The sequence below is a fragment of the Zalophus californianus genome, chromosome 4 (assembly GCF_009762305.2).
Source record: "Zalophus californianus isolate mZalCal1 chromosome 4, mZalCal1.pri.v2, whole genome shotgun sequence".
Lineage (NCBI taxonomy): Eukaryota > Metazoa > Chordata > Mammalia > Carnivora > Otariidae > Zalophus > Zalophus californianus.
Genome location: NC_045598.1, coordinates 11,206,742 through 11,230,774, shown reverse-complemented (window position 1 = coordinate 11,230,774; position 24,033 = coordinate 11,206,742). Strand labels below are relative to the sequence as shown.

The 24,033-nt window shown below is 56.5% G+C and overlaps 1 protein-coding gene across 1 annotated transcript; it reads right to left on the bottom strand.

The window, feature by feature from the left end:
• Window positions 1–963: 963 nt before the first annotated feature.
• On the bottom strand, window positions 964–17,360 carry EFHD2 (EF-hand domain family member D2). Its single transcript, XM_027604077.2, has 4 exons — window positions 16,973–17,360; window positions 4,846–4,993; window positions 3,834–3,968; window positions 964–2,667 (listed from the first exon to the last, which is right to left on the bottom strand). The coding sequence occupies exons 1-4, from the start codon at window positions 17,287–17,289 to the stop codon at window positions 2,536–2,538; spliced, it is 732 nt and encodes a 243-aa protein (XP_027459878.1). The 5' UTR covers window positions 17,290–17,360; the 3' UTR covers window positions 964–2,535.
• Between the last annotated feature and the right edge of the window lie 6,673 nt (window positions 17,361–24,033).

Sequence of the window (24,033 nt, the reverse complement as noted above, 5' to 3'; positions counted from 1 at the left end):
GGGGTTCTGATGTTCTTCCCTTGGGGAAGGGGCACCAAAAGACAGCGCTGAACCTAACATGCTGTGTTCATGACGGTGGCATCTTTGGCATTGGGCGGCTTGCGCGGGTGGCCTTCCCCAGGAAACCCACCCCAAGGACCGGCAGGTGAGGGAGCCTGGCTTGCTGCAGTACCAGCCACGTCCACCTGGGGGCAGCAATGCTCAATCGAATCCCACACTCCCACACCCCAACTCAGGTTGCACCCCCTACCTGGAAACTGCAGGGCTGGGAAGACCCTAGAGACCTTAGCCCACCTTCACTTTGGACAGACCTGTGGGAGCCTGTGACCCAATAGGAGCTTGATCTGTCCAATGCCATATGGGGAGCACCCTGGATCTTTCCTCATCATGCTACCACCCCAGCCTGTCTTGTGTGTGTGTGTGTGTGTGTGTGTGTATTGGGGGGTGGAGGCTTGGGGTGTGTCTGCATGCGGGAGAATCTTGGGGGGCTCTTGGGTGCATCTATCTAGAACGCCCACAGTGGTGGTGCCATTTCCGGTGCATGCCCTCATCTGAACTTGCCTGGCGGGTGAGCAGATGGGGAGGGGGACCGGCTGCGGGCTGAGGGCCTGGGTCTGCATCCTGGCGCCCCCACCGCCCCCCCCCCCAGCCCCGTCTGTCTCCTCCCAGCCCGGGTGCCTCTGGGAGACTTTCTGGGAAGCAAAACAGCACCCCTCATGGGCTGGTTGTGAGGATTACCTACGTAAATATATGCAAAGCGCTTAGAGTAGCCCCTCGTGAGAGGGGGTGGGCGTCATGCTCAGCCTCCCCCCTTAGGAAAAGCCTCCTCCTGGGGCCTCTGACAGGACACGGGAGCCACCTGAACAAATGCTGCCCCAGCACCGGGTGCCCTTGTCCCCTTCCTCCTCTCCCAGCCCCTCCCCTCCTCCACCAACCAACAAGAACCACACACACATAAGAATATAGACTTTTATCTTATTTTAGTTAAAAAAAATAATTGTACCACCAAATGAAGAAGTAGCTTTCTTTGGGGGAAAGTGAGAAGGCGGGGGGGGAAGCAATAAGCCAAAGAAAAAGAACTTTTTATATTCATCTGTATAAACATCCGCTAAGGCAAACGCAATCCAGGGCCAAGACTGCCGCACTAGGGTCAGTACCTCCTAATTTCTGCAGATTCTAAGGCCAAAAAAATAAAACCTCTGCAAATCCAACAGGAGTTTTGTGGACTCTTGGGGCATCTTACTAAAATAAAGAGTTATCAAGTTTACAAAGCAGTGACGTCATGACACACACTGAAAGTTGCATAACAGTGGCCTTGAGGGCCACTCACTGGTTTGGACTGGGTGACGGGCACAGTTTCACGACACGGCAACGGACACAGATGCGCACACACGTGGACACGCACGCACGGAAGTGAGCACACTGGGAGCTGCGTGGGACCAGGCTGGTGGCACCGGCTTGGCCGCCGCCCGTCTGCGGATGGGCACAGGGAGGGCTGGGTCCCCATGCTTCCTCGGGGAGGGGGGGTGACGGGACAAGTCGCGTCGCTGGTGACAAGGCGGTGCCCATCACTTGGGGGAAGGATGGTGTGAAGGGGCCACGCAAGGCCCCTGCTCCCCACCGCCTGGTCCGAGCAAGCCACTTAAAGCACTTCTTGGACGCGTCCCAGAGAATGGAGCCAGGCGCTGGTTTCCTTTCCTGTGAAGGGGCCAATCCCTCCTCCCCACCCTGCTCTCTCCCGAGCCCCTGGGACCCTTGGGTGGTTCCAGGGAGACTGCGGAGTGGCCTTTCTGCCCCCGGAGCCTTCCCTGCCCACCATCCATGGCACGGGCGGCAGAGCGTGGGCCCGTGAGGTAGATCAGCACAGCTGCCCCCTCCCCTGCTTGGCTGGGGCCTCCGTGTGGACATGGGGTGCCCGGGCCTGGGTCCCTCTGCCTAAACAGAAGCTCCCCTCCCCTCCAGCAGAGAGAGGAGGCAGGGCTGGAGGAACAGTCGTCGGGGGTGGGGAGCCCCCGTGCCTCTGCTTAGCCCCTTCAGTCCTACTACAGCGCTGGAGCCCGCCACTTTCCTCCCGTCCATCCTCCCCGGACTGGGAAGCGGCTTGAGGGCCCCATGGGCCACGCGGTCTGCAGATTAAGGGCAAGGGGCCGCTGGGCAGGGAGGAGGAGAGTGTATGGAGGGCAGGCACCCAGGGCAGCGAGTCCCCCAGGCCCAGGAGCTGGGCTCGGAGCTGCGGCAGAGCTGGAGCAGGCAGGGGGCGGCCAGGGGCGAGAGACACACCGGGGTCGCCAGGGAGGGCTGGGCCAGGCCAAGGAGCCAGCACAGGCGGCCCAGCCTCAGGAAGAGCGGGGGGGCGGGGGGGGGGGCGGGCCGCCTGGACACCCCTCAGCTGGCTCCGTTCACAGGCTTGGGAGGTTTTCCGTATGGTTCCTTCAGACAGAGCCCAGGATTCAGGCTCGGCCTCCAGTCTGCCCACCCCTGCTGGCTGGACTGGGCGCTGGGGCCAGGGCCAAGCGGTCGGGCTGCAGCTCCCTGCTACTTGAAGGTGGACTGCAGCTCCTTGAAGGCTGCCTTCCGCTGCTTCATCTCCTCCGCCTGCTTCTTCCTCTCCTCCTGCTCCGCCTTGATCTCCTCCTCGAAGCGGCTGGACACATTGATGGCCTGGACCTGCAGTGGAGTCGGGGTGACGGGGGTTAGGGCGGGAGGGGCGTCTGCGCCTCCACCGTGGGCTCTCGGGCCCTCGGTCCTGGGCCCTGCCCCTGCCAGCCCACGGACCGCTCTGCCTCTCGCTAGCACTGGCCCGGGACCGGGGGCTTCACTGACCTCTCTGAGCCTCAGTTTCCCACTCAGAGCCTGAAGAGCTCAATAACTGACTCGCGGATTCGTTAAGGGGATTGGAAGCTAGAACATGTATTTGGTGGTTGTTGCCTAGCGTGAGTCCCATAAGTGAGAGCTTTGGTGTTGCTCTTTTTTTTTTTTTTTTTAACTTTTGTTATTTATTTTGGGGGCGTGGAGAGCACAAGTTGGAGGGAGGAGAATAGGCAGAGGGAGAAGCAGACTCTCCACTGAGCAAGAAGCCGGACGCAGGGCTCGATCCCAGGACCCCGAGATCATGACCTGGGCCAAAGGCAGATGCTTAACCGACTGGGCCCAGGGCCCAGGCGCCCCCTGAAGTTGCTATTCTTATCCTGCTTCCGGTCCTGGGAAGCCGAGATGCATACCAGGTCCCACTGGTGAACCCTGGAACATCCCATCAACCCCCAGAAGCCCAGAGGGAGGTGGGAGGCGCGGCCTTCAGAAGCAATGTTCTTAGTTAACACGGGGAGAGGGAGAAAGAAGGAAAAGAAGGTGCCCCAAGAGGTCAGAATCTAGGAGCTGTATTTGTTCCCTCCATCTAAGTGCGTGCGGCACCGGGAGGCTGCCGTGTACGTGGGCGCCTCTGGGGCCCATACTCTCTCCAGGCCGGGGCTGGCAGGGCTGGGGTCTCTGAGAGGTCCATGAGCCAGTGCCCCGTGTTTCTGGGCCTGCTCTGCCATCTCCCAGGCCCACCTTTCAAGGACTAGTCCTTCGGGGGTAGTGGTTCTGTGGGCTAGAGAGAGAGGGGAAGCCGGAAGGGATCCCAGCCTGATGGAAGGGGAGAGAAGCCAGGAGCGCTGTGGGCCTTGCCCAGGCCAGCCCTTGCGTCAGCGCCCTGTCTCCTCTGTGCGGCCTCAGCAGGAACACGAAGGGTGAGCACTGACCCTGGAGCTAACTCAGGGTCCTGTCCTGCCCCTGGGCACCCTTGTCCTTGAGCGCCCCCCACCCTGGGCTCCGCACAGCCTCTGGTTCCTCACCTTGGCCTCAAAGAAGCTCTTGGCCCCCTTGACGCCCTCGGTGGAGACATCGATCTCGGAGAGGCGGGCGAGCACGTGCAGCCCGCTGTCCTCCTGCAGCTCCCCAGCCGCTGCCTTGCGGAAAATCAGGAGGAACTAGGGTAGGGAGAAAAGCACGTTGTCAGGGAGGGGCAAGGGGCCAGAGCTCTGCGCTCTCTCCTGCCATGCTCTGGGCCTCGGTGTGCCCGTCTGTACAATGGGAAGCAAGGTGACCCATCTCCCGCTCTCCCAGGATCCGGGGCTGCTGCAGGCCTGCGTGCCCATGCTCGGCTGCCCGGAAGAGCCCCAACCTACCTTGTATCTTTGTCTCCACTGTTCCCCCAACCAATTTACTGAGTTCTCAAGGTATAGGATTGTGCCCATTTTACAGACTGTGGAAGACTCAGAGACAACCGGCCCCGAATCTCAGCCGCAGAAAGTGACGGCAGAAGGGTCTGAACCCACATCCTGACTCCACACCCTCATCGTGCACGGCCTGCACCTTCCTCCGTGGACGCGTCCTCCCCACCGCCTTTCCGTTGCTCTGCCTCCTCTAGGCTTCTTGCTGGTTCGCTGTCATTCACCCGAGGCTGCCTGGGGTCCACTACCGTTGTTTTCTGGCTGTGAGCCTCCATTTCCTCCTCCACGGAACAGGCTTGCTCATGGCTTCTGCCCCAGAGTGAGGACGGACCGAACCCCCGAGTGTGAAGTCACCCAGCGCAGAGCCTGGCCCCTCTTGGACGCAGTGCACGTCACCCCCTCCCCCCCGCCCCCCCATCCCCCGGGGTCACAGCACCCTGCCATTTCGCTCTCTGGGCATCTCCCCCTCTACACTCCAGGACCCTAGGAGCACAGGGCTTTCCTCTGGATTCCCAAAGCTCCCAGCCAGGGTCAGGTATACAAAAGTCACTAAATGCTGACCATGCGAAAGAATGGACATCCCTTCCTCCTCACTCGAGGCAGCTCAGAGACCCCCTACGGGGAGCGGGCTCACCTCCCGGAAGCTGAGCTTGCTGTCAAAATCCTCATCCACCTCCTTGATCATGTTTTTCAGGCCCAGGTGGGTCTGTGGGGCTCCGAGCTTCTCCATCATCAGCTTCAGCTCCATCAGGTCAATGAAGCCGTCCCGGCCAGCGTCGTACCTGTGGGAGCAAAGGCAGAGGCTAAGGACATCCTGACGCCCCACACCTGATGGGTTGGAGCACCACGGGCTGGACTGTGAGGAGCCTGTCACCCTGTTGCTGCTGGAAGGGACTTCAGTCCACGTGAAGTCCCGAGGCGTGGCTACTGCTTGGTTACCTCTGATGACAAGCAACTCCCCACATGGCCTGCGGCCTCTGACATGTGGAACAGCGCTAACTTTTGGGCCAGTGCGATGTGTAAGGAAGCTGAAACCACAGCCTGCCTGTACTGAGCGGGACGGGAGCAGCAGAGAGAAAGAATTCACGACACACGGGGTACGGCTTGCAGGGGCGGGGGGGGGGGGGCGGCGACCCTGATGTTATCTCCTGGGCCAGCCTGGCATCCCTACCGGCCCCATTGCTCCCCTACTCCTGCCTCCACCCAGGAGAGAGGCAGAAAGTACCACGTGTCACAGGGCAGGGCCTCAGGAGGGAGGCCCCAGGAGGGAGGTCCTCTCGTAGCTTGCTGGGAGGTAGCCCAGGGCAAATTCAGGGAACAGTTTGCGCAGGGTGTGCCCGCTGTGAGTGGGAGGGGGGGTATGGCTGGAAAGGGCTGGGACGCTGATTAGGTGATAAATGTGTGTCTGGACATTGCAGGTCTGTTTTCTGCCACCAACGGCGTAGCAGACATGGGGACAGTGTGTGTGTGTGTGTGTGTGGGGGGGGTTGTCTAAATGTCCCTCTCGCGGGCCTCCTTGTGGTAAGAGCTTGGGTCAGAGGTGGCCTCCGGGCCCGTTCCCCCGGCTGGGGAAGTGCTGTGCTGCAGAGCGTGTCATATCACGACGGATGTGGGCCCTCTTATCAGGCTAACCAAACACCTGCCCTGACTGCCTCTTGGTGAGGGGTGGGAAGCGTGCTCTCAGGGCTAAAATGGGCTTTCTGAGCCGAGAGAAGCCTGCGTAGTCCCAGGCCTCAAGCTGCCTGGGTGTGTTGGTAACAACAGAGCGACACCGAGGGGCTGACCTGCAGAACTGGTCTTGGCGTTGCTACATAAACACACACCTCGTTTCTGTGCCTTCCTCAGGGCTCCCCAGGTCCCTTCCCCCAGCCCTAGTTATATATAAGCTCCGCATGACCTTGAGCAACTAATAGAAACCACTTTTTGAAATCTGTCTTTGTGCCAGGGAACTTTACATATTTTATTGTACCTAATCCCCGTAATAACCTTCTATAAGGGAGGCTCAGAGAGGTTAAGTGACCTGCCCAAGGTCACAGAGCAGTAAAGGAAGGGGGCGGAAGCCCAGCTCCTCAGCCTGCACATCTGCTCTGTGTCAGCCCGCTTCCAGGGGTCCTGGTGGTGCCCGCAGCACAGAGCCGTCTGCCTGGAGCACTGAGCAGTTGGTGTGCGGGGTATAAATAGCTCACGAACGAGTCAGTGGTTGGAAGTGACGGCCTGGGGCAGCATGGGGAAGACGGGGTCTGGGAACCCTGCAGCGACCACGGTCCTGAAGCCCTTTTCCCCACAGGGCTGGGGGCAAGGGGGAAGGGAGACAGGGCAGATGGGCCAGAGGTCCCTGGGGGCAGTGCCATGGCTGGGGTGGGAGCTGGCGTGAGAAGGTGTGGGAGAGGGCTGTGGGCCTTAGGAGGGCCAGGCAGGCCTACGATCCAATGCTCCAGGCTTCCCTTCAAGCTGGAGGGACCCTGGGGTGGGGGGTGGGGCATGGCAGAGGCCCCTCCTTTCCCCTTTGGAGTCTGGGAAGGGGGCTGGGCGGCTGCGGCGTGACCCCAAGTGACAGGTTGTGGAGCGGCCCTGCCCCTGCGGAGAGCAGCCAGGTGAGGGGGCCGGTCCTTCCTGGGGCAAGCCACGTGGGCGCCGCCCTTCAGGGAAACCCCGCCGCTTTCTGAAGGGCCGTGGAAGTCAGCGATGACATGTCAGGGCTGGCGCAGACCGCCTGGGTTCTGGGAGACCCTGCCCCGTGAGCCTCCAGCTGAGGTGTGATGGTGACGCTCTCGCAGGGTCAGCGTGAGGACTGACCGAGCTCCTGCGCGGCACGCACTTAGCCCAGTGCCTGGCACACGGAGCGCACTCCAGAAATGGAGTGTGGCCAGCACCAGAGTGAGATCCAGTTGCCTCTAGGAAGCTCCTACTGTGTGCCAGGCAGTTTTTTCTTTACAACTTCTGCGCTCAGCAATCCTGGGAGGGTTATTTCCCCATGTGACTGACCAGGGAACAAGGATAGTAGGGGTGAGGGCGCTGGCCTGCTGACCAGCTGGCCAGGGACTCACCCCCCATCTCTGGGGTTCCCACCCTCTACTCTGCTGTCCCACCTGCCTCTCCAGAGCCCCAGCTTTATTTACTGCTCATGTATATGGGTTTCTTCCGCAGCCGGGGGTGGCTCAGTTTCAGAGGAAGTGCAGATAAGGTGTCCGAACTTGGACAGAGACTTTGGCTCCGTATTTGTTGGTCTCTGGCAACTCCCAGGCCTGGCTGGCCTGCAGCTTTATCTGCGGCTTGAACCGCTGCCTGCATCAATCAAAGGTCAGTCAGTTACCGGGTCTGGGCTCTCTCCTGGGCGTGCTCTGGCCCCCAGGGGGACAGTGCAGGGTCTGGTCACAGTGCCATCAGATCAGTTGCCAAGGGGAGGCGACAGAGGTCAGGAAGAGGCTGGGGTGGGAGTTGGGTCCCCCAAAGGAGGAGACACTGCGGGGGTAGGGGGGAGGCCGTTCCCACAAGGCTCCTGAGCAAGCATCTACTCTGTGCCCTGGGCTCGGGGCCACTGGATCAGCCAAGTCCCTTGGGTGACTGAAGATGACCCTGAAGGTTCTGTCACATCAGCTCTGCTGAGACTGACTGGGGTCCAAATCCCAGATCTGCCACTTGGCTGGCTGGCTGACCCTGGTCAAGTCACCTGAGCCCACAAACCCCCGTGTTCCCCATTTACATCGTGGGGATCAAAGACCCATCTCAGGACGGAGGCAAAGATTAAAAGAGACAAGCCACGTCAGTTCCTAGCACAGAGCCTGGCCCACGGTAAGCACTTAATGGGCACACATGGACAATAACGCCAACCGTAATAATAATAAATAGAAGCATGATCACTACCTACCTTTAAGATTAAAGATTAAATGAGATGAGGAACATAAAACGCCTAGTACATAACGGGTACTTAAAGCCTGCTAACTGCATTGTAATCGTGGCCACTGAGCAGTTTGTGCCACCCAGTACGTTAAGTACTTTGCACATAAAACGTAAAATGGTGCTGATAAGAATGATGATGGTAGAAAACACAAGGGCCTCTCCCTTGGGCGCCAGTCCTGATGGTGCACGGCTGCGAGAAACACTCGCTCTAGACTGGTCTGGAGGCAGGGGGTGGGCAAGATGATCCAGCGCTGCCCCCCGGCATCTCCCCTTCCTCCGAGGCTCCCACTACTTCCCCTCTGGGCCTGATTCAAAGACCCCACCACTTGGGGAGGTAGAAAGACAGCAGGACAGAGCCTTTTGCTCTCTTGCTGGGCAGAGGGAGAAAGAAGCATCAGCCCTGGATTACTCTGTCCCCTTCTCTCACGGGAAGGAAGTGACAAGGTAAGGGGGGGGACTGTCACCGTGCCACCAGCAGTGGATGACTGGCAACACAGGAGATGCCCCTGGCTGGGGAGACCCTCTCATCCATCAGCTCTCTCCCTGAGCTGTAACTGAGGGTGCAGGTGGCTCAGGGGGACCAGGGAAAGCGAGTCAGTGTACAGGATCTGTCCGCATAGCCTGGTCTACCTGCTTTATGTTATGTGGGGGAGGGAAACGGGCCCAGAGTAGGCAGCGACCAACCTTGGGGTCACACAGCCGGTGAACTGCAGGATCCCCAAAGCTGGAGGCGTTCCTTCTTCCTGCCTGTCTGCTTCCCTCTTCTTCCTGGTCCCATGGAGGGTCCTGAATTCTCAAGCCTGTAGGGCTTGGGGGGCGTTGGGTTGAGAGCCTGGCCTGGGGCCTGCCTGGGAGGGCCAACTGCATCAAAACTCACACACTGGGAGCTCAGCACTTTTCTCCAGCACCGGAGGGAGGCTGTTGCACCTGGCACTGTGCCCACATTCCTACCCGCCTCCCCCTGAATAGTCCTCAACAGGCAGGGCTCGGCAGCTGCCGGCCCGGATGCCGGTGACAAAATCCCTCCCATCTGCCCTGGGGAGTGGAGCAGCCGGCCACCACCCAGGCAGACTTTGCCCCTTTGGGCCGAGCAGGTCCCACCCTGCTGGCTCCTCCTCCCCCACCTTGGTTCTGATAACCAGGAGTCGTGGGGGGTGGGCAGGGGCTGGCTCCTACCGTGTCCACATCGACACCCTGTTTCGTAACAGTATTATCCTTAGTGGCTACTCTTTGCTGAGCACTTATTATGCGCCAGGCACCATGCCAAGTATTCTGCATCAGACCCTCACGAGAACCCTGTGAAGCAGGCATAAATATCCCCATCTGACAGATGAGGAGATGGAGGCTCAGGGAGGAAGTGACTTGGCCAAGGCCATAGCTGACAGGGACAAAGCTGGGACTGGACCCAGACCTGCTGAAACACACGTGCTTTTAACTCCTACGCTGTGTCCTGATGCCCAAAGACCCTGTACTAGAGATTCGCAGGTGGGGAGGGGTATGGGAGGCCACTTGTTCAGCCATCCGTGAAGGTCAGATTCCCAAGGCAGTTTTTCTGCTTGTGTCTTGAATGCCTCTGAGCACAGGAAGCTCACTGCTTCACTTAAGGCAGCCCATGTTGGCTTTGGAATTATTAGAAGGTTGTTCCTTTTTTTTTTTTTTTTTAACATAGGGGGTGGGGGGATGGGTCGGCCCGGTGATGGGCATTAAAGAGGGCACGTTCTGCAAGGAGCACTGGGTGTTATACGCAAACAATGAATCGTGGAACACTACATCAAAAACTAATGATGTGATGTATGCTGATTAACATAATAAAAAAAAGAAATTTAAAAAAAAAAGGTTGTTCCTCGTGCATGAGCCTCCCCACCTACCAGCCGTGCTGTGGAGTCTGATGGCAGAATGAGGAATTACCACAGCTGCTGCACAGGGGGGGCAAGGCTGGGGCACAGAGACGCCAATTCTGTCCCTTCTGCTTCCTATCCCAGGCCTTTGCAGCTGGCCCCTCAGCCCATGGCAGGTCCCCAGGAGGAGAAACAGCTGGAGAGGGCAGTGTTTATGGACCAAGGATACCCCCAGGCCCACCTGCCTTTGGTCTCGGCATTCACAGACCCGGTCCTTCCTCCGCCTGTCTCCCCCAGTGGCTCCTAGGCCTCGCTACTCTTTGTCCCATGAACTGGGAAGGCCGGTCCCTTGGGGCAGGAAAGTTCTGGACAAGAGAAAGATTCTGGCCTTGCTCGCTGTTGCAGCCAGCTTGACCCTGCCCGCCTCCCTCCGCAGGTGGCCACCCACCACCCACATTCTCTGTTAACTGCTCGCTCGGCATGGCCCCTTGGGTCGTGCACGCCCCCACCCCCAGACTGTCTGACTCATGTGGGGGAAGACAAGCCACTCACCACTTCCTCCATTCCTATCTGCAGAATCGGACACTCGATCTGTTGCCATGTCAGCCAAGGAAAGGGTGTGTGTGTGCGCGCACGCGTGTGTGCATGCATGTGGCCCACGGCTCTCCCACAGCTTTTCAGTGAGTCTAAGGATCAAGTGGGAGCCCCCCCCCCCAGGTTGGTGGCAATCAGCTAGGGGCTTGTCAGGGCTCGGGACCTCCCAGTCTCGGGTCCAACTGCCACATGGTGAGCACCAGGCTAGGAGGGCATCTCCCCGGGCCTGTAATGTCAGCAGCGGGTGTCCTGCCAACTCTGAATAATACTTATCGTTACAACAGTGATTGCAAAGAACATTCACTGAGTGTCTAGTCCAACCTCGTGTTTATTATTTAACTTAATCTTCCCCTTACCGCCCAGATTAAGTAACCTGCCTTACCCGAGGGACGTCCTCAGGCAAGTGCGGGGAGACAGCTGTGGGTGGCCTGGTGCTTAGGACACTTGAGTATTAAAATGCGGATTCTGATCCAGTAGACCGGGGATGGAGCTGCATTTCTAACAAGCACCCGGCTGCCGCCGCCCTCTTTGGGGCCCCTGGGAACCAGGGACTTGGGAGTCAGACAGACCCAAGTTCAAATGCTGTCCCTGCTCCTTACTAGCTGTGTGATGCTGGACAGGTCCCATAACCTCTGGGAAACCCTGTGTTCTCATTTGTGACAAGAATGATGATGAGCTTACAGGATGCCATAAAAGGATTAAATAAGAGACGAGGTGCCGGGGATGGGGTAGGCGGACAGTGTCCGTCTCCGTCACACAAGGGTCTCCACACAGCCCAGGAACCCCAGGCCTGGCTCCCGGCTAGCCGCACCCTGCTGGCATGGGATTCTTGCTTCTTTGCAGTCCTTGAAAAGCGGAAGTCAGCCAAGGAGAAGGCTACTCAGCAGTCAGAGGGAACGCAGCTGCTGGAGGGAGTGGGGACTGTCCCTGCTGAGGTCTCAGAGCGGCTCTGCCTGGTCTCCTCCTCCTCCTCCTCCGCCTGGGCTGGCCTTGCAAGAGGGCCTCCCCTGAGGCGGCAGGGCCTGGTCTCCCAGAGCCTGGACTCTCACAGCTGAAGCCGGGCCTTGGACCCAGAGGGTCCAGACCAGAGGAGAAGGCGGGAAGGTGCAAAGCCAAAGGGGAACCAAAAGTCCCCGGGTGGGGGAGGGGAGAGGTGACTCAGAATCAGAAGGGGAAGTAGGAAGAGCAGAGGGTGAGCACTGAGTTCGGGAAATCCTCCCTCCCCAGGGGTGTGGCATCATCTTCCCAGAAGGCCAGGCTCCTGGAAGATGCAGGTGGAAGGACCCAACCTCTATACGCCCCCAGAGGGCTTCCCCTCCTGAGGCTCTAAGAGCCCCCCCTCCCAAGCCCTCTATTCATAAACACAGCCCTCTCTCCGCCTCTGGAGCTCCCTGCAGGCCTACCTCCTTCTACTTCTGCCCCTGACACTTAGTATAACCTTGGGTGCCTGACTTAACCTCCTTGAGCCTCAATTTGTCTGGCCAGTGGGGGTCATGATTTACCCACCTCACTGCGCTGCTGTGAGCAACTGGACCTGGGGGTCCCACTTAACAAGGAGAGGGTGTGGAGGCAGGGGGCTGGCTGAGGGGGATGCATCATCACGGCATCCCTTGTGAGTGCGTTCAGTCCTCACGGTCGGGATAAAGAAATGGAAGTTTCCACTTCTAGCCACATGGGCCCATCCTCTCTACCCCCAGAGACCCCCTCTATACCACTGCTTTTCATGAGACTTTAAGCTCCCCGAGGGCGGGAGCTTCCTTCTTCCCTTGATTCTCTAGAACTTACACACAGCAGAAACTTAGTATGTGTTGGATGAATGATCAAATGGATAGATTTTATGTTTTTTCAAAAGTATCTATGTTTTTAACAGCCCACAGGCCCGACATGATGGTGGACTCTTTACAAAGGGCCAGAACTCTTTAAACTGAATCCTCAGACCTAACCAGGGAGGGTCTTTAGTGCAGGGTGAGGCTGCAAAGCTGAACACCCTGCCCAGAGTTGCCCGGCTGCCCCGCGGTGGACGTGAGCTGTCGTTTGCTCTTTCCTTTTTTCTGCCACCTGCCTTCCACGTAATTAAGTGAAAATGAGTGTTTCTCATTTTTGTTATTTATCAGAGCCATATGTAGCTGTCAACCGGAGTGCCTGTTCAGCGGGAGAAAAGGGGGGTTCTCATGCTGGCTCCCCAACCGTCGGGCCCAGAGCATGAGGCTTTCGCCAGCCGGGCAGCTCTGTAGGGGGTAAGTGGGGGCAGTCGGGAGGGTCCGTGGAACACCACCGAGGGCCACCACCAGGCCCAGGCCCAAGGATGAGGGGACAGGAACTTCACAGTACTTCCTTTGCGCCGAGCACTGGGTTAAGTACTTCACAACAGCTCTGTGAGGTGGGTGCTGTTACTCTATTACTCTGCCTGTTTTAGGGTGAGGGACTGAGGCCCAGAAGGTTTAAGGGCCTTGGGATTCAAACCCACAGACTCCAAACCCACAGACTCCGGCTCTTTACTACTGTGTCCTGCTATCTTCCAGAGAGCATGCTCGGGGGGCTTCTGCGAGGGACAGGGTCTGAGGAGACACATGGGAGGAGGAGCAAATGGAGAAGAGGGAAGGGCAGAGGCGTCCAGAAGGAGAAGGAAGCCTGCCTCTCTGACGCAAGGGGTCATGAGATGCAGTGTCTGGGGACGAGGCCGGCCAGGCAGGGAACTAGGGCATCTTCCTCAGATTCCACGGCGGGTTCAGAATTACGTGGCTGCCGACCTCTCGGGCTGGGCTCAACTTACAGAACCCCACAGAGCCTCACACAGGCTGCTGCCAGCCCAGAGGCGGGCCCCCTTGAGGCTCCGTGGGGTCACACCATTCCCCCTTTGGCTGGAAGTTTCCAGAGAGAGCCCTGAATGGATGGGCCGAGAGAGGTGGGGAGAGAGGCTAGAAGTGCCGGGGCTGCCTGAGGCCACCCGGGGAGGCAGGACTACGAATCCAGCGTCCACGGAGGCTGGGCACGATGCCAGAGCTGTACGGGAGTCACCCCCTCCCGGCCCCACCTGAGAAGCAGAGACCACCATCCTCAGCTGTACAGACAAGGAGGCTCTGGTTCGGCCACTGAAAACTTCCCTGTGACCCCAAGCCAGTCACCACACTTTCTGGGTCTTAGCTGCCTTCTCTGTAAGACGGGGAGGAGGGCTGGGGGTCCCTCCCGGCCGGAACCCGCACGGCTGGACGGAGAGGTCAGTGATGGCGGACAGCCTGTCTTGCTTCCCTCAATCCCCTTGCTTCTCCTTCTATCTCCCTCCTCGGAAAGGACCTGCTGATAGACACTAAATGGATGACCCGGAAGACCCTGGAAGGCAGTCTGTCATCCAGAAGCGTTCAGGACCCCTCAGAAATAAGGAGGCCATTGCTGAATACAGCCTGCTCCTTTTGCAGATGGGAATTAATTACTAAGTAATTCAGGGCAGAGCCGGGACAGAAGACCAGGCTTTCTAGCTCCTGCCGTCCAAGGAAGGCCAGCTCCCAGTTCCCTAGGACCTCCCTCTCTCTCGTACTCTGCTCCGGTGAATGGCTTCCAGGAGGGCTGGGCTCCCCTCCTCCCTGGCAGGGAGCGGGAGACCAGGGTGGAAGTCTCTCAGCAGGGCCCCGCTTGGACCCAGGAGGTGGCGGCCTCACCAGGGCAGCAGAAGCAGAACAGGGGTTTTGTCCTCCCCGAAGAGCCTGTGTGTTGGCTGTTCCCAGCCAGGGCTCGGGGCTCGGCCGGGCTAGGCTCGGCTGGCACAGTGAAGCCTTGTTTCCTTGAATACAAAACCTGCAGCTTTCTATCCTCGCCAGGGCCCCGGCGGGAGGCACTTCCTTCCCTAGAAGTCCAGCTCCCCGGCCCCTTCCTGCCCCCTACCCCCACCCCTTCCAAAGCAGCAAGCAGCAGTGGTGCCAAGAGGTGGCCCGCAGGGGAGGTGGAAGGAGTTCAGCTCCCCCCAAACTTCATCAGAGGAAACCTTGTCAAACTAACACCCCAAACAGCCTCTCTAGAAGGTGAGTGTGCTCACAAATGCGGCTTCCAGGCCATTCCTCTGGTCATGCGCCCTTCTGATCAAGCTGTGGCCTCCCAAGTCCCTACCCATTCGGGGTGCATGGGTTCTCCCAAACAGCTCCATCTTTTTTTGGCGGGGTGTAGCAATGCTGAGGAAGCCCAAGAGAAGGAGGATTCTGGCAGAAAGACACGGGCCAATGGTGGGTCCGTGAGGTGGGAAAGCAGCCATGAACATGGGAAGGAGAAGTGCATTCTCCCGTGTGGAGGCAGATGTCTGGGACGGAAAACCCAGACGGGAGGAACATGGCTTTTGGAGTCACAGACCTGAGTTCAGATCCTGATTCCATCATTTTCTAGCTGTGTGGTCTTGGCGAGTTATTTAACTTCTCTGTGCCCAGACCGCCCACCTGTGTCATGGTGATGATGACAGTTCTGTGTCATAGGGGTGCTGGGTGGGATCCAGGAGCTCCTTTGTACCTAGATACTATCAATGCCTAGACACTATCAATCACAGATGCATTTGACAACCTTCCCTGCACTAACTCTGGGGTGGGGGTTGGGGGTGGGCAGGTTCTACAAGGACGTTCCAGACAGTGAAGCTATCTATACCTAGCCCTGGGCTCAAGGAGCTTTCCATCAGTTTGGGTTGGAATCCTGGAAATCCTGCTCTCCTGATGGTGACAGTCTTTGGTGGGGAAAGAAACTTTAGAATTCCCAATAAAGACCCTGGAGTCAAAGAGGCAGGCTCCTCAGGGCCCAGGGATTTCCACACAGAGGTCCAGAGGAGTGTTAAGGACTGTTTCCCCCCAGGCTGACCCTTGGGAAAGTATGGGGTTCCCAGCCATCCAGGTCTGGGAAACAAAACCCTCTTCCCCTGTGTGGGGGCCGCAGGCAGAAGCAGCAGCAATGAGAAGTGGGAAAGAGCCTTTCTCAAGCTGTGGGGTTGCAAAACACCCCCCTCCTGGGCTTCCTGCTTGCTGCTTGGGTACACAGCCCCATCCTGCCCTGTCCTCCTGCCTCAGCCAAGGTGGGTCAGCGCCTCTCCACTCCAGACTATACCCCTGCCCCTGTTCCCCCTCCAGGGGCCAGGGGCAAGGGGACAGGCAACAAGAAGTGGGGAAGGGTACCAAAGGGAAGGGGGCTGCGAGCTTTTACAACTCCCCCCCGCCGCCCCCACAGCCTGCCACCTGCACAACTGTGGTTGTGAAGAGTTTGGCTGTCCATCTCAGTCTCAACTGGGTGGACTCAGGGATGGACCAGAAGGGGACCATTTAGTCCCTTCACAGAGATTTTAAGTTTTTTTGGGGGGTGGGGAGGGCTGAGCCACAGGCCTGGGGGTGTCTGTCCAACCTGCTAAGGGCACAGTGTGTGGCATTACACAGAGGAAAAGGTAGGGGTGAGAGCAACCAGGCAAATTAGATGGGGAGGTGTGGGGTGTCAGGAACCCCGTGTGGGAGGAAAGGGGGCACACAGTGGCGGAAGGCAGTGACTGCAAAGCTGCTGAGGGGGTTGGTTAGGGCAAGAAGAGGGAGGAACAGTGTGTGGAGGGAGGAGGGGACTCAGCCCTGAAGGGAGGATGGGTGGTACATACTTGCAGAGTGGGGGGCAGGGATGGAGAGATCCCTAGGAGACCACCTGAGGGTCAAGGATTGGGGTCCTGGCTAGCTGAGTGGATAGGGGTAGGGGTGGAAGGGTCTGGAGGGTCTCTGACCACAGTTTGCTAGCAGATGCTGAATAATTGAAGGGGGGGGGGTCTTTGCCCAGAACCTATGTTGAGGGGAATCTGAGATAAGCAGAGGAAATGAAAGGACCCCAATAAAAAGAATGGGTACAGCATGGGGGGTAGGGAATGGTAACCTTTGTTGAGGCGCTGGGGGTGTGTGTGGATGTTTTTGACCAGGGTGTTGGGTGTGGGGGTAGGGAATTCGAGTAGTTAGGGAGGGGGAAAGGGAGGCCACGGGGGTCCTCAAATCTCAGGGTGCGTGGGTGTCTGGTGGGTGGCGAGGAAAGCTTCACTAACACAGGGGTCCGAGGCGAGAGCCCCAGAATCTTCAGACTCATGTGTATGGTGGTAGTGGGGGCTTGCGGGGACTCGGGGTTACCTGGAGGGGCCGCACAGTCCTCCACACCGAGTGCGCGCGTATGGTGTACGGGCGGCCGCCTCACCGTGAGGAGGGGTCGCGTGTCAGGGGCTGGGGGTCGCCAGACTCACACGCGTGGTGGGGAGGAGGTCTTGAAGCCTCGTGATTAAATGAAAGGGGACGCGGGGTCGCCACCCCTGGTGTGTCGGGGTTCGGGGGCGCACGATTGGCGGCAGGGGTCCCGGGAGGCGCGGGGTTCGGGGGTTCGGGGCCCGAGGCCGGCGCGCGGGGTGGGTGGGTGGGTGGGGGGGGGGCGGGTCGGGCGGGCACTCACTGCTTGAACATCTTCTCCATGTCCTTGATCTGCTTCCTGGAGAACTCCTTGAACTCGGTGTAGGGGTTGAAGACGCGGCGGCTGGGCGACTGGGGCTCGCCGATGCCCTGGTTGAGGTCGGCGCGCCGCAGCAGCTTGGCGCTCAGCTCGCCGTCCGCGCTGCCCAGCGCCTCCGCCGCCTCGTCGGGCGCCCCGGCCGCCGCCGCCGCCGCCGCCGCCGCCCCGTTCAGCCCGGGCTGCTCCGGGGCCTCGGCGCCGCCCTCGTCCTCCATCTGCAGCCGCCGGTTCAGCTTGCTGGCCAGCTCGTCCGTGGCCATGGTGGCCCGCGCGGCGCTCGCCTGGGCCCGGCCCCTGCTCGCCGCGCGCCCGCACCGCCTCTGGCCGCGCTCTTCCTCTTCCTGACACTCCCCGGCGCCAGGCCCCGCCCCCGGGGGTGGGGCTTAGGCCCCGCGCGGGGCCTGCCCGCTGCTCGCCCCCGCCCCCGCGCCCGCGTCCGCCGCGCGCGGCCCGCGCGCACTGGGGCTCCGCCGCTGGGGCTCGAGGGCGCGGGTCGGGGGTGCCCACCCCGCCGCCATTCCCCGCCGTAGGGCTGAGGTGGGGGCGGCGGTAAAAATCCACCCTCTCCTCCGTGCTCGATGTGGCCGCAGAGTGGCAGAGGTCCGGCTAGGGGCCGGGGACCGGGGCGGGAAGGAAAGGGATCCATCCCTTCAGTTTGGGTGTAGGTCAGGGCATCCGAGGGACGCCGCCCCAACCTCTTGTCTGGAATCCCCACGCGGAGAAGTCGTAATCCCGAGTCTGTGACACCCTGTCGGTTGCCATGGAGACGACTCGATGTTAACCACCGGCGTTGTCAATGAGGGTTGCAGGGGTACGAAGGTAGATCCGGTGAGCGGGGACCCTCCGTTTAGATCCAACTGCGGCTGGAGCCGCAACAGCTTTTGGAAAGGCCTGGACCAGCAGTTGCGAGGGAGATGGGGCCGGGCCTCAGCCCCGAACGGTCTCGGTTCTCGGAGACAGGGAGAGAGCTAAAGCGGGGAAGGGGCTGGTCCTCACCCCTGGGCCAGCGCATCACATGGATGACTTGGCAGAATAGCTGCTGGGCCACGGCTGTCCCCTGAGACTCCGTTGTAGGGGAACTGGCAGGGAGCTTTTGATGCTGCCATTTCGGTGAGGGCCCCAGAGGAGAGAGATCCTCTCCAAGGCTCCATGGGATGCGACTTCAGGAAGGGGCCTGAGAGGATTTCTCTCTGTGGTCTGGTGCGTCACCTTAAAACTGCAACGCTGTGGCCCTCCAATATCAACCACTGGGGAGGAAGGGAGAGCTGGTTAATAATACAGATTCCCAGGCCCCAGTCCAGACCGATCTCTGCACGGGCCTCGGAAACCTGCATTTTAACAAGCACCCAGGGGAATTCTGCTCACTGAAGTTTGAATCTCTAACCTAGAAGGAGGACTGTGCTTTGTGCTTATTCTCTAAAACGTTAGGACAATGCTGAGGATCCTTATGCAGAAACTGCTCTCACCAGTTCTTGCAGAGAAAAGATGGATGCAGGGCTTAAAAACCCTTGGTCTGGAGGCAGAGAGCACTTGAGAATGTAAAGCCAGCAAGCTGCAACAGACTGATTTTCGTAGAATGGGATCCTCATTGGTATTTGTCCGTTTGCCATAGTTCAAGAATATTGCTAAATTAATTTAAAAGGTATTTAAAAAATAACAAAATTAAGAAAAACACTTTAGGGCTCAGAAAATATGTTTTCATTAAGTTGTTTTTGAGTCTAATAAAGATGCTCGGCTTAAATGACATGATTTTGTTTTTTTAAAGCTCAGAATCAAGTTTCTGTTGGTCTCGGGCAGTTTGCTTCAGCTACTTGCAAAAGGCAAGTTTCTATATCACCCATGTGTGGCCTTGAAGCACCCAGTAGAAGTAAAATCGTCCGTTTTTTATTGAATGCAAAAGATTAGGGATGGGGTGTAGATTGAAACTTTAAAAAAAATTCTGTCTTCAGGGGCACCTGGGTGGCTCAGTTGGTTAGCTCCCCACTCTTGATTTCGGCTCAGGTCATGATCTCTCAGGGTCGTGGGATTGAGCCCTGCATCTAGCTCCATGCTGAGCGTGGAGTCTGCTTGTCCCTCGCCCTGCTTGCGAGCTCACTCACTCACTCTCTCTCAAATAAATAAATAAAATCTTTAAAAAAATTCTGTCTGCAGATGCTCTGGGCTGCCAGATTCTTAGCCTTCCTCACAAAGCAGCTGATTCCTTTTAAAGATCTGGTGAACCTCAACCTGCCCCAACCTACGATTTATAATGTGTCTGCATGAAATAGGGCTGCCTTCATTATATGTTTTGCATCTCCTTGATGTGGGAGCAAACTTTTAATAGTAATGAGATTACGTGGGAGTTTGCCTTCTTAAAAAACAACTTTACATATATGTGAAAACCAGATATGATTTTGGTTTGCATTATTCCGGGTGGGCTGTGTGTATCAAACTCCCTGGTTACTTACCCCTTTGGCTTGTGTGGACACAACCCTCGGGAGGCTGGGCAGGCTCCACGATGCAGTTGGGGAATTCTTGTTCATTACCTATTGCATCTTTTTTTTTTTTTAAGATTTATTTTATTAGAGAGGGAGAGAGAGAGAGCACAAGCAGGGGGAGAGGTAGAGGGAGAGGGAGAAGCAGTCTCCCTACTGAGCAGGGAGCCCAACATGGGACTCGATCCCAGGACCCCGGGATCATGACCTGAGCCGAAGGCAGATGCTTAAGGCTGATGCTTAACCGACTGAGCCACCCAGGCACCCCACCTCTTGTGTTTTCTAGAAGGGGAGTGGATCGCCCAGGCCTTGCTGCTGTTATATTGGGCAGAGCTCAGGAAATGCTGCCCACATGGGTGAGCCCTTTTAACACCTCTTGGGGTGATTTTCTCTCAGGTTCTCAGGGTTTTAGACAGGATGAGAGCTCACGATGCTCAGTTCTCTGCCTCATTTCTGGGCCCTGCCTGTAGGCACAGCCGTTGCTCTGCTAAACCCTGAGAGGCATGCTGGGGGCTGCACTTTACTTAAACTTGTTCCTTCTGAGGCCACTGGACTTGAGGAAATGCACCTATTCAGAAATGAAAGAAGTGGAGGTGGAGAGGCGGGGACACCCATGAGCACAGATTGTGCCTCTTCGTTAGGGGGAATCATTTCTGAATGACCCTGAGTGCTGTGCCCCAAGCATGGATTTGGGCAGAAAGAAATGATCTGGACTGGTTACACATTACAGCATTTGGTCATGTGGAAAGAATGATCTTCAGGAAAAATCACACCCTCCGCAAAGGATTTTTACAGAGGCAGGGGGAGCCGGAGCCAATTCTGACAGTATTCCAGTGGCAAGAGAGCGAGGCAGACTTAGTCACCATTGACTTATGTTTCTCTTCTTCCTCCCACATAGACTTGTGTAACTATCTTTCGGGGAGGGGCACAGTAATATTAAGAAAAACAACAGCACTTTGAAGAAGAGGGGGGAGAAATGGGGGTGTTGGGAGGAGCTCTTGGGTTTAGGGGGCTGTATGGCGTGGACAATGAGGGGCATTCCAGAGCCTCGCAGAACTGGGTGGTCCCTGAAGCCTGAGATGCTGGGAAGGGATTAGGGAGGCTGTCAGAGATAAAGTTGGCTCGTAAACTGCAGCACTCACTTAGCACTTTATAAATACCAGCTTACTAATTAATCATCACAAACGTTCCAAGGGCACCAGGAAACCCCTGATGGATTGAAAAAGATACACAGAGGTCAAGGTTCAGGGACAGCCCAAATACTCACTTGAGTGGTTTGGAGGGGTGAGGGCAGGGAATGGGGTCACAGCCTGGTTGGTCTCAGGGGCTTTCTTGCCTCCTATATAGTCTGGAAGCTGTATACAGGATACATGGTGGGGCGGGCGTGGGGGGCGTTTGAAGCAGGTGCTCCGGGGCTGCTCAAGCAGGACAGGGGCATCGGGCACCAGCTGTAGGTAGACTCATTTGCAGGTCATTAAGACCCAACCTGTCTATCTGTAGAGCTCTCTTTTTGTGGTTATCTTGGATGTGATCAATCTACTTGAAAACCAAGATCATCTTTCAGATTAGTTGCCTATGCCCAGCTGGGCAGGCTGGGAAAAAAAAAGCTGAGCGGGTTTTCTGCTTCTGTGAAATCCCTAGGCATTTCAGTGTCCAAGTTTAACTCCTGACAGGCCTCAGTGTTAGCCCTATTTTAAACCCTCAAAGTGTGTGTGTGTGTGTGTGTGTGTGTGTGTGTGTGTGTGTGTGTGTGTACCTTGTGGCTTAAACCCCAGCAAAGCTGCATGCCTAGTGCCTTCCTGGACCCCTCCCAAAGATGGTAATCATATGGGCCGCTGATTTCAACTTTCCTCCTACTCTGGGAAAGCAGTATCAATCTACATCCAGGCAATCAAGACATATTTATCAAGTATTTTGGGCATTAGGCTCTGGTCCTGGAATTCTTCTGGTCATGGGCACAGTGTGGAGGGGTGAGGAGAGCAGTACGAGCTAGTTTGGAGAGTGAGATTTGCTGGACCCCCATGCTGGGGGACAGAGAGGGCATGGCTGTTACATCTGGACTTCGGCACTTACTTACTACAAGTGCTGGGACTCAGTGCTTATTACAACCCACAGTGAAGCTCTTCATAAAATATCTGACACCCTTTCCCCCCTCCCCACTCCTGAGACAACTTCCTGGAGGAAGGGACCTGTCTGTCTGGGTCCACTTTGGCTCTTCAGTGCCCAGCGTGGTGCGTGGTCCAAGGTACTGCTGGGAAAATGATTGTTGAACGAATGCATGATGGTTTGCTCTGCCCAAGGGCTCAGGATGGACTAGGTATTTTCTCAGTGTCCCCTCTAGAGCATCTGGTGGCCCATTTTTAGCTCTCAAGGTCACGGCCAAGAAAGAGAAGCTGCTAAAATGACACCACTTTGCACCCACATGACTCAACACAAAACTTAACAGGAGCTCTTAAAAAACAGGCTTCTCGAGTGTCCGTCCCCTACTCCTCTGAGGACAGTGTCAGCGGCATCAGATAAGGAGTGGGGCCGGGTGACCTGCTGGTCCTTGGGCATCAGTGTGGCTCGGAGGTCATTTAGCAGTTCTCTGCTCAGCAGACAAGGTGGAAGAAACAAATCAGAAGGGACCGATCAACACTGAGTGTGACACCCGAGGATTTGGGAAACTGGGAAGGGAAATTGTAAAGTTAGCTCCGTGCAGAGGTAGGCAACGTCAATTCAAAGAGAGAGCACAGTACCTAGGCCGGGGACACCTGACCTAAGGTATTAACTAAAGGAAGCAGGTGACTCTTTCAGGAGGGGGCCAGTAAACCCAGATGCCTGGAGGAAGGGGTGTGTCCTGAAGATGTGGTTCTTTCAAGTTCGGTCCTGCAGAAGGCGGGCTTTCCAGCCTCACTGGCGAAACTCCTTTCTGTCCAGATGCAGGGTTCCAACGGTGAGACGTCGTGTGGGTTTCGGGGTTAGGAAGTGGGTTTGAAAATCCCAGTGGGGTGACCTTGGGTAAGTTACTTGACCCTTCTGGCCTCCCTTCCATTGTCTGTAAAATGGCAATAACTATCACCTCCCAGAGCTCTTGAGAGGATTAAATGAAAAAATTTGTGTAAAGTGTTCAGTGTAGTGTGTGGTGCATTGTGAAAGCTCAAAATGCTCTCCGTGATGGAGATGATGATAGTCTGACTTCCTGGGACACGTGGCAAGCAATAGCCGTGCAGATATTAATAATCTAGTCTGGGTGAGAGTTTAAGACAGAGATTGGCAAATCTGGCCCACTGACTTTTTTTCTTGAAGATTTTATTTATTTATTTATGACAGAGAGAGAGAGAGAGAGAGAGAGAGAGCAGGTGGGAGGGGCAGAAGGAGAGGGAGAGGGGCAAATATACTCCACGCTTAGCACAGAGCCCCACACAGGGCTTGAACTCATGACCCTGAGATCATGACGTGAACCAAAATCAATAGCCAGACGTTTAACTTACTGAGTCACCCAGGAGCCCCACCACCGACTATTTTTGTAAATAAAGTTTTATTAGGACACAGCCATGCTCATTTGTTTAGATATCATGCTGCAATGGGGCAGAGTTGAGTAATGGCGACAGAGATCCCATGGTCCCTGAAGTGAATGGCCTTTTATAAGAAAATGGGTCTTACTGTCTGGCCCTTTACAGGAAAAGCTTGCCGATCCCATCATCATTGAGTCGTAAATAACCAGCTGGCTTCCGGACTTCCTCGAGGAAAGTGCTATAGTAGAGCAGTTAAGAGTAAGAAGTCTGAGTTCTGACGCTCTCGCTCTTGGGCAAGTTCCTTACCTACTCATCGCTTTCACGGGTGAAACAAGAGTGATACACATTGTGAGGACGAAGTGGGATAAGGTCTGGACTGTGCTTAGCACAGTGAGCGTTTAATGGTTGGCAAGGACACTATAAAAAGTTTGCTATTATTAACTATTAAACTTCCTTAGAAAGCCCAAAAAGAGGATGTGAGCATCAAAGGTGAGCTCTCCCGTGCAACATGCCCAGTGAATTAATGATCCCAGCTCCTTCCCAGGAAAGCAGCAGATTGGAACATGAAAGGGGAGCAAACGTCAAGGCCATGAGGTCTAGCACAGTATCATTAGTCCCTGGCGCATAGTAGGCATCCGGTATTTGTTGCCTGAATGAATGAAGGCTGGTTGTTTAACCATAAAAGTGATTTTTCAGTCAGAAAGAGAAATTAAGAAAACAACACATTTATAATTGCACCAAAAATAATAAAATACCTAGGAATACACTTAACCAAAGAAGTGAAAGACTTATATTCTGAAAACTATAAAACATTGAAGAAAGAAATTGAAGATGACACAAAGATATTCCATGCTCATGGACGAGAAGAACACATATTGTTAAAATGTCCATGTTACCCAAAACAATCTATCGATTCAGTGAAATCCCCATCAAAATACCAACAGCATTTTTCACAAAGCTAGAACAAATAATACTAAAATTTTTGTGGAACCACAAAAGACCCCAAAAACCCAAAGCAATCTTAAGAAAAGCA

Excerpts from the sequence above, each read along its gene's own strand:
- EFHD2 (XM_027604077.2), bottom strand. The coding sequence starts at position 17,289 with ATGGCCACGGACGAGCTGGCCAGCAAGCTGAACCGGCGGCTGCAGATG. Across the intron at positions 4,994-16,972 it reads ATGGAGAAGATGTTCAAGCA|GTACGACGCTGGCCGGGACG; the intron begins GTGAGTGCCCGC and ends TTGCTCCCACAG. Across the intron at positions 3,969-4,845 it reads GCAAGCTCAGCTTCCGGGAG|TTCCTCCTGATTTTCCGCAA; the intron begins GTGAGCCCGCTC and ends TCCCTACCCTAG.